At 46.8% G+C, this 11031-nt stretch overlaps 2 protein-coding genes across 11 annotated transcripts; both read right to left on the bottom strand.

Moving 5' to 3' along the window:
- Window positions 1–566: 566 nt before the first annotated feature.
- Window positions 567–6076, bottom strand: bnipl (BCL2 interacting protein like). Of its 8 annotated transcripts, none has more exons than XR_007814700.1 (11): window positions 5128–5373; window positions 3500–3577; window positions 2996–3072; window positions 2623–2877; window positions 2355–2549; window positions 2162–2264; window positions 1905–2036; window positions 1723–1809; window positions 1355–1453; window positions 1097–1213; window positions 567–1009 (listed from the first exon to the last, which is right to left on the bottom strand). XR_007814700.1 is itself a non-coding variant. In XM_051076320.1 (11 exons), the coding sequence occupies exons 3-11, from the start codon at window positions 3538–3540 to the stop codon at window positions 1189–1191; spliced, it is 1014 nt and encodes a 337-aa protein (XP_050932277.1). In that variant the 5' UTR covers window positions 3541–3577; window positions 5380–5525; window positions 5754–6076; the 3' UTR covers window positions 567–1188. The 8 variants fall into 8 exon arrangements, 7 of the variants coding, with proteins under 7 accessions (XP_050932277.1, XP_050932276.1, XP_050932274.1 ...); XM_051076320.1 differs by lacking the exon at window positions 5128–5373 and adding exons at window positions 5380–5525; window positions 5754–6076 and having other exon boundaries at window positions 567–1213; XM_051076319.1 differs by adding an exon at window positions 4258–4710 and having other exon boundaries at window positions 567–1213.
- Window positions 6077–6231: 155 nt separating this feature from the next.
- On the bottom strand, window positions 6232–10315 carry prune (prune exopolyphosphatase). Of its 3 annotated transcripts, none has more exons than XM_051076314.1 (9): window positions 10247–10315; window positions 9053–9160; window positions 8746–8948; window positions 8438–8622; window positions 8205–8363; window positions 7886–7977; window positions 7490–7648; window positions 7241–7331; window positions 6232–7102 (listed from the first exon to the last, which is right to left on the bottom strand). In XM_051076314.1, the coding sequence occupies exons 1-9, from the start codon at window positions 10298–10300 to the stop codon at window positions 6873–6875; spliced, it is 1281 nt and encodes a 426-aa protein (XP_050932271.1). In that variant the 5' UTR covers window positions 10301–10315; the 3' UTR covers window positions 6232–6872. The 3 variants fall into 3 exon arrangements, with proteins under 3 accessions (XP_050932271.1, XP_018534291.1, XP_018534292.1); XM_018678775.2 differs by having other exon boundaries at window positions 10060–10308; XM_018678776.2 differs by lacking the exon at window positions 10247–10315 and adding an exon at window positions 10060–10077 and having other exon boundaries at window positions 8746–8988.
- Window positions 10316–11031: the final 716 nt, after the last annotated feature.

The following is an 11031-nucleotide window of genomic DNA, read 5'->3' on the forward strand; positions in this document are numbered from 1 at the left end:
ACATCAGATTTCTCTGAACCTGTTGCTGTCATTAAAGACCTCAGTGTTTGTTTTTTCTGCTGATTTTCATAAATAGTTTATTTCTAAATTATTATTTCACATTTTAAACCAACAAACTGTAAAACATGTAGCACACGGCTGCTAAGTCTAACTGATTACTTTAGCCCAGCTAGCATCTAAGCTACCATGCTAATTTGACAAAACAACCTTAACTCAGTGTTCACTTACCAGGCTTTCTGCTGCTCTCAAACACATCACAGAGTCTTCATCATGTGATGGAGACGGTTCTTTGTTTACTGAGGAAACAGATGAAAGCTCTGGAACAAACCAGTAAGAGGACCTTGAGTCTGAAACACAGACTCAACAAACTCAACGTTTCTGATGAAAACTGTTTTAGATTCAGATGAACTGATTCAAACGCATGAAACCTGCAGGGTCCTGGGAGCCTGGACCCCTGCAGGTCCCAGGACCTCAGTCTGAGACCCAGCTGTGGGGTCAGACTGCCCCCTGCTGGACAGAGGAGGAACTGCAGTGAGTTCAGAACCAGAAACCTGGCGAAGCTGAACTGTTCTTCTCTCTGTGTTTGATGAGTTTATTGACGTGAAGTTTAAACAGTTTATGTTTACATCAGATTCTAAGTTTATATTTTACAGTTTGAGGCTGAGTTGAGTTTTTAAAGGATCATACCGACATGTTTTTGACCTGAAAGATGATTTTTTAAATCTCTTGTGTACAACATAAAAAACATCACATTCCACAAGGAAAAACATAAAAACATAAATATTCACTTCAGTTTTATCTCAGAGCTGGTAAAGGTTTTAGAAACAGATTCCCAACAGTTAAATGAGAGTAAATGATCAGAGGAGGAGGAGTTGGAGGTGTGTTCACTTCCTGTGTCTGTGTTTTCCTGCGTCCACAGCATCTCCTCGGTGTTTGTTGATGAGAACAGATGTTGAATTACAGGTGTTTTTATTTCAGGTGCAGCAGCTGAAAGTCTTTGTTCATTGATCTGAAGATTGAAACCAAACCCAGGATTTAAAGAGGAAATGTCTCTGATCTGATCCACAGAGTCCTGACGTCTGAACCTTTAACTTACCCCCGACTCAAAGACCATAAATAAACCCAGAGTCTGTGATTCTGTACAGGAGCATGACCTTTGACCTTTAGGATCCATCCAGTCTGTGATCGTCATCTGTTCAGCTTCTCATCGAACCTGCAGTGATTCAACACAGAGAGATGAGAAGGAGCATTAGAGACAGTAGAAGCATCTAGAAGAACCATCAGTAGAACCTGACTGTAGAGTTACAGTAGAGTTACAGTAGAACCTGACAGTAGAGTGACAGTAAAGTCTTACTGGCGTATGGCGTCTGGGATCTGTAGTCTGTCTGTGGGGATGAGCTCAGAAAGCTGCTGCAGACTCTGAACAAACCGGATCTTCCTGCTGAACTTGTCACTGTGAACAGAACGTCAGAGGTCGGAGGTCAGAGGTCAAGGTTACCTGAGACACAGCTGCCCAGGTCGACAGTAACTGAGTGAGAAATCTGACGTCCTGATCACAACACACATCGTCAGGAACCAGGAACTAGATCCTGATGTTCTGTGGTTCTGTTCAGTGTTGCGTTCAATGTCCACAGACACAGTCAGACATTTCAGACCTCAGGTCAGGACTCAGGCTCTCTGTTGTTATGGTAACCCAGGTGAACAGGTGTGTGCGCTACAGACCTGATGAAGGGTTTGACCACGGTGATCAGGGCTCTGATGTACCAGGCAGGATGGACGACCAGCAGCCCCTTCAGGTCCTTCTTCAACCTGGAGAGAACAAACCACACCTGTGTCGTCATGGAAACAAGATTTAAAGGGACAGACTCCACACCCCAGCGCCCCGGTGAGTGAAACCGTCGTACCTCCTGTCGATGGAGGTGTAGCACTGGTGCAGCCATTTGATGGCGGGCAGCTTGTTTCTGGGAGCCATGGCACACAGGTAGACCAGCAGGTAGTTCTCTGAGACCATCAGGTCCAACGTCCCCACGATGTACCTGCAGGTACACAACACACAGGGTGATACACACCTGGACAGGTAAATGATCCGAGTCCTCCACTTCGGTCCACATCAGACCAGAACCACGTTCACCTGTGATCAGTTCAGCAACATCAGACTCACCTGAACAGGTTGTCCATGACGTAATCATAGTCCTCCACCGTGTTCTCCGGCAGGTAACAGGAAGTGAACAGGATGATGGCATTCATCCCATCTCCATAGTAACCTGACAACCAACCACACACAGAGAGGAGTCACAGTTAGAACTCAGTCAGGGGTGGGGGGTGGGGGTGGAGGTGGGGGGGTGACCTCTGACCTCCGTGGGACAGGACCTGCAGGTATGGCTCCAGGACGCTCATGTTGACGTGGTACTCATGTCCGGAGATGCAGAACCTCCTCCAGCGGCGTCCCTTACTGTCCACCTGGTCCAGACCCATCAGCCCCTCTGTTGGCTCCACCGGGCTCCTGGCCACGCCCACCGCCCCGCCCCTCCCCATCCGGGGGAGGTCGTCTGTAACAAAGAGGTCAGAGGTCAGAGAGAATCGGGGGTCAGATCAGGTGAGGTCGGAGGTCAGCCGACTCACCGTCCCACTCCAGCTCGTGGCTGCTGTCCGGCAGCGTTCCCGTCTCGCTGTCCGACGGCGTCTCCAGAGCCTCCAGGTTGATGTCCAGTGACGGCGTGTCGTCCGGCGTCGCCGACAGAGCGGCGGCAGAGAAGCCGTCGTTGCTCGGGTCGTGAGAGTCTCTGCGGCTCAGAGTGAGGCTGAGAGACGGGGCCACTAGGCGCTTCTTAGCCCCGCCCCCGACCGTACCTGAGAGGGCGAGGCTGGTTGGTGGGGCTACGGAGGGAAAGGACAGAGACAATAAACATGAAAAACAACTGAAACTTCTATTTCTTATTCTTTTATAGAAAAGCACTTTAGTGTGATCAGCAACAGATCAAACAGGAAAAGTCACCTGACTCACCTGGTCCCTGCTCACCTGCTGACGGACTCTCTGCCTCCTCTGGACTCCCACAATCCTCTGGGAGAGGTCTGGACACACACACGACACAAAGACATTAAAAATTGTCAGCTGCAGTGAGCGTCTCTGACCACCAGGTGTCGCTGTGTAAACAAACAGAAACTCAGCTTCTGAAGCAGAAACTGAGATAAGAACAAACACAGGCTGTTGGTTTAAATCTCAGCTGTTCAATCTAGAAACAACAATCAACAATCAGCTTTATTGATCCTCAGAAACTAATCGATGATCAGTCACTGATCAGAAACATTCAGTCTGACAAACATCACGACTGATCTGTTTCTGTTGTCATGACGACTGTGATCAATAACAGCTGGACTGATTGATAAGGAGCAGATCTGGAGATCAGAGGAGGAAACAGACTTCAGTTTTCAGATGCATGTGAACGCATCGTCAGAGGTTCAGTGTGAGGTTAAAGGTCAGAGGTCAGAGGTCACAGACCTGGGGAAGCCGTCGTCCTGCCACTCCTCCCTCAGCTCCATGTCCTGGATGTTGGGGTCCGAGGCTCCTACAGGAGCCCTGTGGGGACAAGAGACGACATCAGCAAGGACAGGACGGTGAGTTCAGGGACCGTCAGGACAAACAGAACTCATTAAACCTGAGATGAAATGTCAGGACTCTGTGCTCTCTGATTGGTTGAACAGCCTGTGAGGTCAGACTGAAGATCCAGATCAGGACCTGAAGCTGGTCTCGGATCTGTTTCTGTCGTCACTGTTGTAAATGAGACTACAGAGGTTGTCGGGGACGTTAACATGAAAACCCATCTACTCACCAGTCCACCTTTACAGCCTTGTGTTTCTCTCTCTCTCTCTCTCCCTCAGACTCAGGTGTGTCTCACCTGTCAGGTGTCAGCAGGTATGTAGTCAGTCCAGTGAGGTCCGCTCAGACTGAACGAACCTGCCTGACTGCTCTGATTCTGACAGGAGACACACCTGAGCAGGTGAGGGTGGGGGGGTGGGGCTGCATTGTTCCTGTGTTTGTTGTCAGTAGAGCAGAGACTTTATCTGACACACCCACTCAGGTAACCACACCTGTGTACCTGTGTGTGTGTGTGTGCCGAGGTCACAGGTAGAGGAGATCAGGTGGAGGGGGGGGTGTCATGTTTCCAACGTGCTGCCTTCAGGGTCCGACTGGGATAAACCAGAACTGACACATCCAGTGAGTAAAAACACTGTCTGAGGTCAGACAGGTGTTCCTACCTGTTCAGGTGAGGCGTCTGGAGCAGGTTCCAGGGTTCCAGAGAGGAGGTTCAGGGTCTCCTCTTGAAATGCTTACAGAAGTTCCAGGATTCTTCAGAGAGTCCAGGAGGGCTTGAAAAGGTTCCAGGTATTCTTCAGGAGATTCCAGGTAAAACTGAGACGTTTTCAAAGGTTCTTCAGGAATTTCCAGGTGCTTGAAAAGGTTCAAGTGGGAGGGTTCCAAGGTCGGGGGTCATCAGGTCTTTAAGGGTCTTGAAGACGTTCCAGAGATGCTCTGAGGCTCAGGGTTTTGAAAACAGATTCCAGGAGTGCTTATGGATGTTCCAGGACTCTTGGGGGTCCAGGGTTTGTTACAGAGGTGCTTGAAGAGGGTCTAGGGGGACTCTTCAGTGTGTCTCCAGGTGTCTCCAGGTATGAGTGAATGTCTGCAGCTACATGACACCTTTACACCTGCTAGTATAACATACACACAGAGGCTTAGGTGCATTGTGGGTAAAACTGATGATGACTTCATGTCTGACAAAGACTGAAACCTGATCTATGAAGACCTGACAAAAACCAGGACCTGGACCAGGACTGAGAGACACTGAGCAGACAGGAAGTGTGCTGACATCACTTCCTGCTAAAACAAAACACTGAGGTGACAGTGAATGCACCACAGCGAAAGCCTTCACTGACCGTCTGGAAGAACGAATGCCGGCATCAGAAACATGAGTTCACACAAAACTTCCTCTTTCTACAAGAACAGGAAACACACACACACACACACACAGACTCTCTCTCTCTCTCTCTCTCTCTGTCACACACACCACACACACACACACACACACACACACACACACAGGGTTTTGGTTTTAAATGTTAACATACCTGTCCGTGTGCCCGCTCATGATGTCACGCTGATGTCACAGCGTGTTCTGACCAACATGTATGACCTGTGGACGCCGTGTGTGTGTGTGTGTGTGTGTGTGTGTCGATGTCACAGCTTCCTCTCTCTCTCTCTCTCTCTGGGAGTTCTCACTCTGACTCTATGGGGCTCGCTCGCCCTCTCTCTCTCTCTCTGTCCAGGCAGGTTCAGCCAGATTTCACAGCATAGCCGCCGTCTGATTGGTCGATGCTCACCTGCTCTCTGCAGACAGGTGAGGCAGCAGATCAGCTTCCCTCTGACTTCATTAACAGCAGCCAATCAGATGACAGCTTTTAAAGCATGAGGAAGTGATAGGAGTCCTCAGGGTCCTACTGCCCACCTTCTGCAGGAGGAGGAGGTGCTTATGGTTTAATACAGGAGGAGGAGAGAGAAAAAGAAAACTCAAATTTTTCATCGTATTTCTAATTAAATGTTTTTTTAGTATTTCTTCTTCATTAGTTAAAATAAAAACGTTTTTATTTAATATTTCTACTTTAAAGATTCGACTGAATCTGAGTGAATATCAGAAATAAACCTGAGTCATTAAAACCTTTAAATCAGTGAACTACTCCTTTAATTACTCACACACCTCAGTGAGTCTCCACTGATGACCTCTGACCTCCGACCTCTGACCTCTCCTGTGATTCTGTTGACTCTGATCCAGGATTCAATGATCAGATTAATGATTAAAGAACAGGTGAATGACCAGGTGAATGAACAGGTGAATGAACACAGAGCAGCTCTCAGCCTGAAGCTCAGACACTTTAACATGATTCCATTAACACGCTGAAACTAACTGCTGTTTTCACATGCAGCACTTTATTTTGAAATTTCCTGTTGCTGCAAACTCATCATTTCCTCCTTCTGTTTCACAATAAAAGTCTTCGTTAGAGGTCTTATTGTGAAACATCCACAGGAAGTGTTGAGTTTCATCAGAGGCAAAACAGATTCAGAGATTCTGACACGATGACATGAGACCGTCACAGCAGACAGAGACAGAGACAGACAAGTGTAGAGACAGGTACAGGTACAGATTAACCTTCCCCTTAAATTAAAGACAAACCACCTTAAAATGAACACGTGAATAAACTTTATTCCACCTTCAATGTGACAACATCAGAGTGAGCTTGTAAAAACAGATTTTATTTCAGCACAGAGAGAGAGAGAGGTTTACCTGCTGCAGGTCAAAGGTCAGATTCACTCTGTTTCTGTCTCCAACACGATTCTTCTGCCTCTACTTAGACTTAGACAGACTTTATTGATCCCTTGGGATGACTCCCTCAGGGAAATTAAGTACTGTCTCTACTGTCAGGTCAATTTTTATTATTGAAGTTTCCCATTAATTTTCTATCAGTTGTCTGATTGATTACGTCTCATCAGGAGCTCGATCTGATCAGAGTATTAATCTGATTGATCTGTTTATTTCCTGTCTGTGGTTCACACTGCCATCTAGTGTTCAAACAGTGAAAGTGTATCATCTGATTATTAAAGCTCAGTTTTCCGCTGTGTCTTTAAACGTGTCACAGCTTTAACTCTCTCCATCTCCTGTTGATGTTTAAACACAAACACAAACACAAACCTCAGACGGATCCTCGCTGCCGTCGTCCAGGTTCAGATCTGAATCCGTAACATAGACAATAAACTCATGACTGTTCTGTGTCTCTGTGTTCCACCTTCATCCCCTGACACGCGGCTCAGAGGTCAGAGGTCAGTTCCCTCCTCTGGCGGCCATCTTGCTGACCTTCTCCTCCAGGTCCTGAGCGCTGATGTGCGGCAGACCGTCGTCCAGAGGACAGCCCTCCACCAGACTGTTCATGGGGGTGGGAGGGACCTGAGACTCCTCCTCCTCCGCATCTCCCTGGCAACCGTCTCCGTCCTGCTCCTTCAGGAAATCCTTAATGATGGGGAGGAGCTTCTTACGAGACGCCAACGTGTTTCCTAAATGACAAGAAGATGAGACGACGATCAGAGACTGTCAGACGTGACCACAGACTGTTGCTATGGAAATACCCGTCAGCAGGTGTCACAGACTGTTACCACAGAAACCTGTCTCTCAGTCCGTCCAGGTGTGTTTACCTTGCTGATAGGCTATGATGTGAGGATGGGGGCTGCTGATTGGACAGAGGTTGAGGGCGGGGTTACGGGCCTGTTCCAGGTACTGGCTCACCTGAGGAGGGAGGACACCTGGTTACCTGTCGTTGTCAAGGCAACTAAAACAACATCACTGAGGAGAAACTACAGAGGATCATCAGGTCTGTGTGTAGTATCAGTGTGTAGTATCAGTGTAGTATCAGTGTGTAGTATCAGTGTAGTATCAGTGTGTACCTGCTCCCTGCAGGTGGCGCTGTGGCTGAACACAGCGAGCTCTCTGATTGGCTCTTTGCTCTCAGTGAAGGAGATGGTCATCAGCAGCAGCAAATCAAATCCAAACTTCTGACAGAAACCTGAGAGCTCCGCCTCCAGCTCCGCCCTCTGCAGGAACTCCTGACACACACACACCACACACACAGCAGTCAGTGACCTCCTACATTACCCAGAATGCCTTTCAACCTGAGAGAGAGGAGACTCTGCCTGAGTCCTGCAGCTCTCTGTCTACACCTGCTGTCAGACCGACGTCACTGCAGCTGAGGTCACAGCTCAATGCTGATTGGTCAGGACTGAACTCACAGGTAGATGTAGTACTGTGTAGTACAGTATGCAGTACAGTGTGTAGTGACTGACCTCCAGTGTGATGTAGAGAACAGAGACAGCGACGTTCAGACTTCCTGAAACAGCTTTCATGTCCTTCAACAGCATCTGTTGAGTGTTCAGACCTGAGGACGAATACTGCGATAAATACTACAAATACTGCATCTGTTCAGTGTTCAGGCCTGAGTACTGCAATAAAACTTTAAAACAGTGTTAGAGTACACATAAATACTGTAATAAATACTACAGATGTACACCGGTGTCAGTGGTGTTCTGCTCTGTCCTACCTGTGCAGCCTAACCCTGTGCTCAGATACAGGTGAGTCAGAAACTCAGGTGAGTCAGAAACTCACCTGAGACATCAAACTTGGCGTTCTGCAGCGCCTGGAACAGAGCGCCCCTCGGTGGCAGAGCGGGGAAACGCGTCTCCAACATGGCGGCGTACTGACTGTCTTTGGGTGTCACTTTCCCTGCAGCAGGAGCCATGTTCACACAGTCCAACACCACCGCCGCTGCACACACACACACAGAGTTACACACAAACTGATCAGTAATCGATCAGTAATCTATTACAGCAGCTGTTTACCGTAGAGCAGCTGAGCGAGCTGCTGGTCCAGGATCTGTGGAGCTTTCTGGACGATGCGCTCCGTCACCAAGGTAGCACAGGATCCCACCGTCTCCACAGTAACAGGACAGGAGGGGGAGGGCTCTCTCTCCAACAGGTGATGGTCGATCACCTCCACCACTGCCCCCTCCAGGTCACTGTCTGAACTGCAGGAGAGAGATACAGGCTGATGAGACAGGTGAGTTCATCTACCTGAGGAGTCTGCAGCTAGGTGTTAGTGGTCACCTGTCAGGTGTTAGTGTTAGCGTCTACCTGTCAGGTGTTGGTACCTGGGCAGGACGTTGTGGTCGACCAGTGTCAGCTGCAGGCGGCCGGCTCTGTGCAGGGCTCTCAGGTCCAGCTGGTCCCTGAACAGGAGCAGGTCTGGAGACAAACCGGTCTGTCGCAGCAGGAACAGGTTGTCTGAGCGCAGCAGCAGGTCTGACTGATGGATGTTCAACAGAGGGAGAGCGAGCATCTCACTGTGCACAGTCTGAGAGAGAGAGAGAGAGAGAGAGAGGACGCCACATAACCTGGAGGACACACGTGAGACCAGGTGAGCTGAAACACTCAATCACTGACTGATCCTCATCTCACCTTAGACAGGAAGTAGGCGAAGGCCAGAGCAGAGACCATGGAGTCCACATCACAGGCCTCGTTCCCCATGACAACATGGAACTGTGGTCCAGGCTGGTCTGAGTTCACCTGGGGAGGGAAGATCAGGACGCACCACTCAGAGTTTAGATTCTGTTTTTAAACACTGTGATAAAAATAAAACCAGGACTCAGAAACAGAATCAGAAACTGGAGGAAAACAGACGTAAAAATAACGAGTAAATTTAACTGATGAAATCACTCTTTCAAAATAAAACAAGTCTGTTGAACAAGTTAACACTGAATTGATCTGTGATAAATTCTGCTGTTGATTACAGAGAAACATATCACTCAAACTGTAACTAATCAACCAATGATCAATATAATCTATCAGGTCCAGTTATTATGATCAATATTAAACCTGTTCCTGATGACCAGAACTGAAAATGATCACGCATCATGTCTTAATCAGTCTAACATCTACACCCTGATCAGCTGATCGTCAGGAGAGTTTCAGTCTGATCACAACAACACCTTCAATATTCCCACTAAACGCCATCAAAACTAAATTCAGAGCATCTCAGTCTGGTTAATTAATTAATTCTGTTTATTATGATTATTCAGTTACTGACAGAAAACAGTCTCTATAAATCCCTGTTTCTACGAATGAGCTCTACGAAAGTTTATTAAATGTTTTATTATTTCTTTGAACAGACCACCATTTATTTGTTTATTTCCTCTGTTTATTCTGAAGTTTTTGTTTTTTAAACGTGTCGTTGTTTTGATGCGATGACCGGAAGTTTATTGTGAAAGGTGTAATGACCGGAAGTCGTACAGTCTAACAGCACGAGTTAAATTTAACTGTTTGAGCTAACGAGCTAACAAGCTAACACAGTCTGATGACCCAGGACAAACAAACACACACACACACACACACACACACACACTCGGTCGGTCTGTGTGTGTGTGTGTGTGTGTGTGTGTGTGTGAGTGTGTATGTGTGTGTGTTACCTGCACGGCTCGGCGGCAGCTCGACAGAAACTCCTCCATCTCCTGTTAGCTGTTAGCAGTTAGCTGTTAGCGGCTAACACTGTCACTCTAACCGCTAGCTAACCTGCTAGCTGCTCCTTTAACCGGTTAACGGATCCGGTAAACGGTGCCAGCCGGTTCACCGGGCAGCAGGCTGTTACTCACACACCTTAACGTTAATCTGACCGCATGACTGTCGGTTGTGAGGCGGGTAAAAGGTCATGGCGCCTTCAGGAACATGTCTAAACCTCGGACATACGAGAGTTCGCTGCACCTGAAACAAACTGATCCAGAAACAGCTAAAAAGAGTGTTCACCGCTGAATGGTGATAAACAAAGAGAAAAGAAGTCATTGTGAAGAGAAAGAGAAGCGGGCTGAGATTTTAAAAACAAAGTTATAATGTTATGAGTAAAACAGTGAAATTTAAACATTTAAAATAAATTAGCTGTAAAATTTCGATAATAAAGTGTCAGTTTAATGAGGAAAACTGCACTGAGAGAAGATTGTAATTTAAAAGTTTAAAATGATTTAATACGTTAAAAATAAAGCTGTAATCTAATGATACTGTTGTCATGTTTTGAGAAAGAAAAAAGTAATTTTAGAATTGAGTAGTAATTTCGTGAGAAAAGGAGTCTAATGTAAATATAAATGTATTAGAAACGAATGATATTAAGAAATATTACAAAGTTAAAAATAATTTAAAATGAAGTCACAAATGTCTACGATATGTACTTTAAAAATCATAAAGTTATAACCAGGAAAAAATATTTGTCCCTAAAATTACAACTTTTCTTCACAGTGACAAACGTTTACTTTGTAAAAACACAGAGGTTTTCTGATGTATAAATTAGACCACAGGCTCAAACTGCCAGATTTTCATCAGCATTTGAAGGCACCACAGACCTCTGGAGGAATAGAACTCTAGGTAATGTAGTTCCTTCTTCGTGCAGCTGC

This window comes from Lates calcarifer, linkage group LG15, assembly GCF_001640805.2.
Source record: "Lates calcarifer isolate ASB-BC8 linkage group LG15, TLL_Latcal_v3, whole genome shotgun sequence".
NCBI classification, from domain to species: Eukaryota; Metazoa; Chordata; class Actinopteri; family Centropomidae; genus Lates; species Lates calcarifer.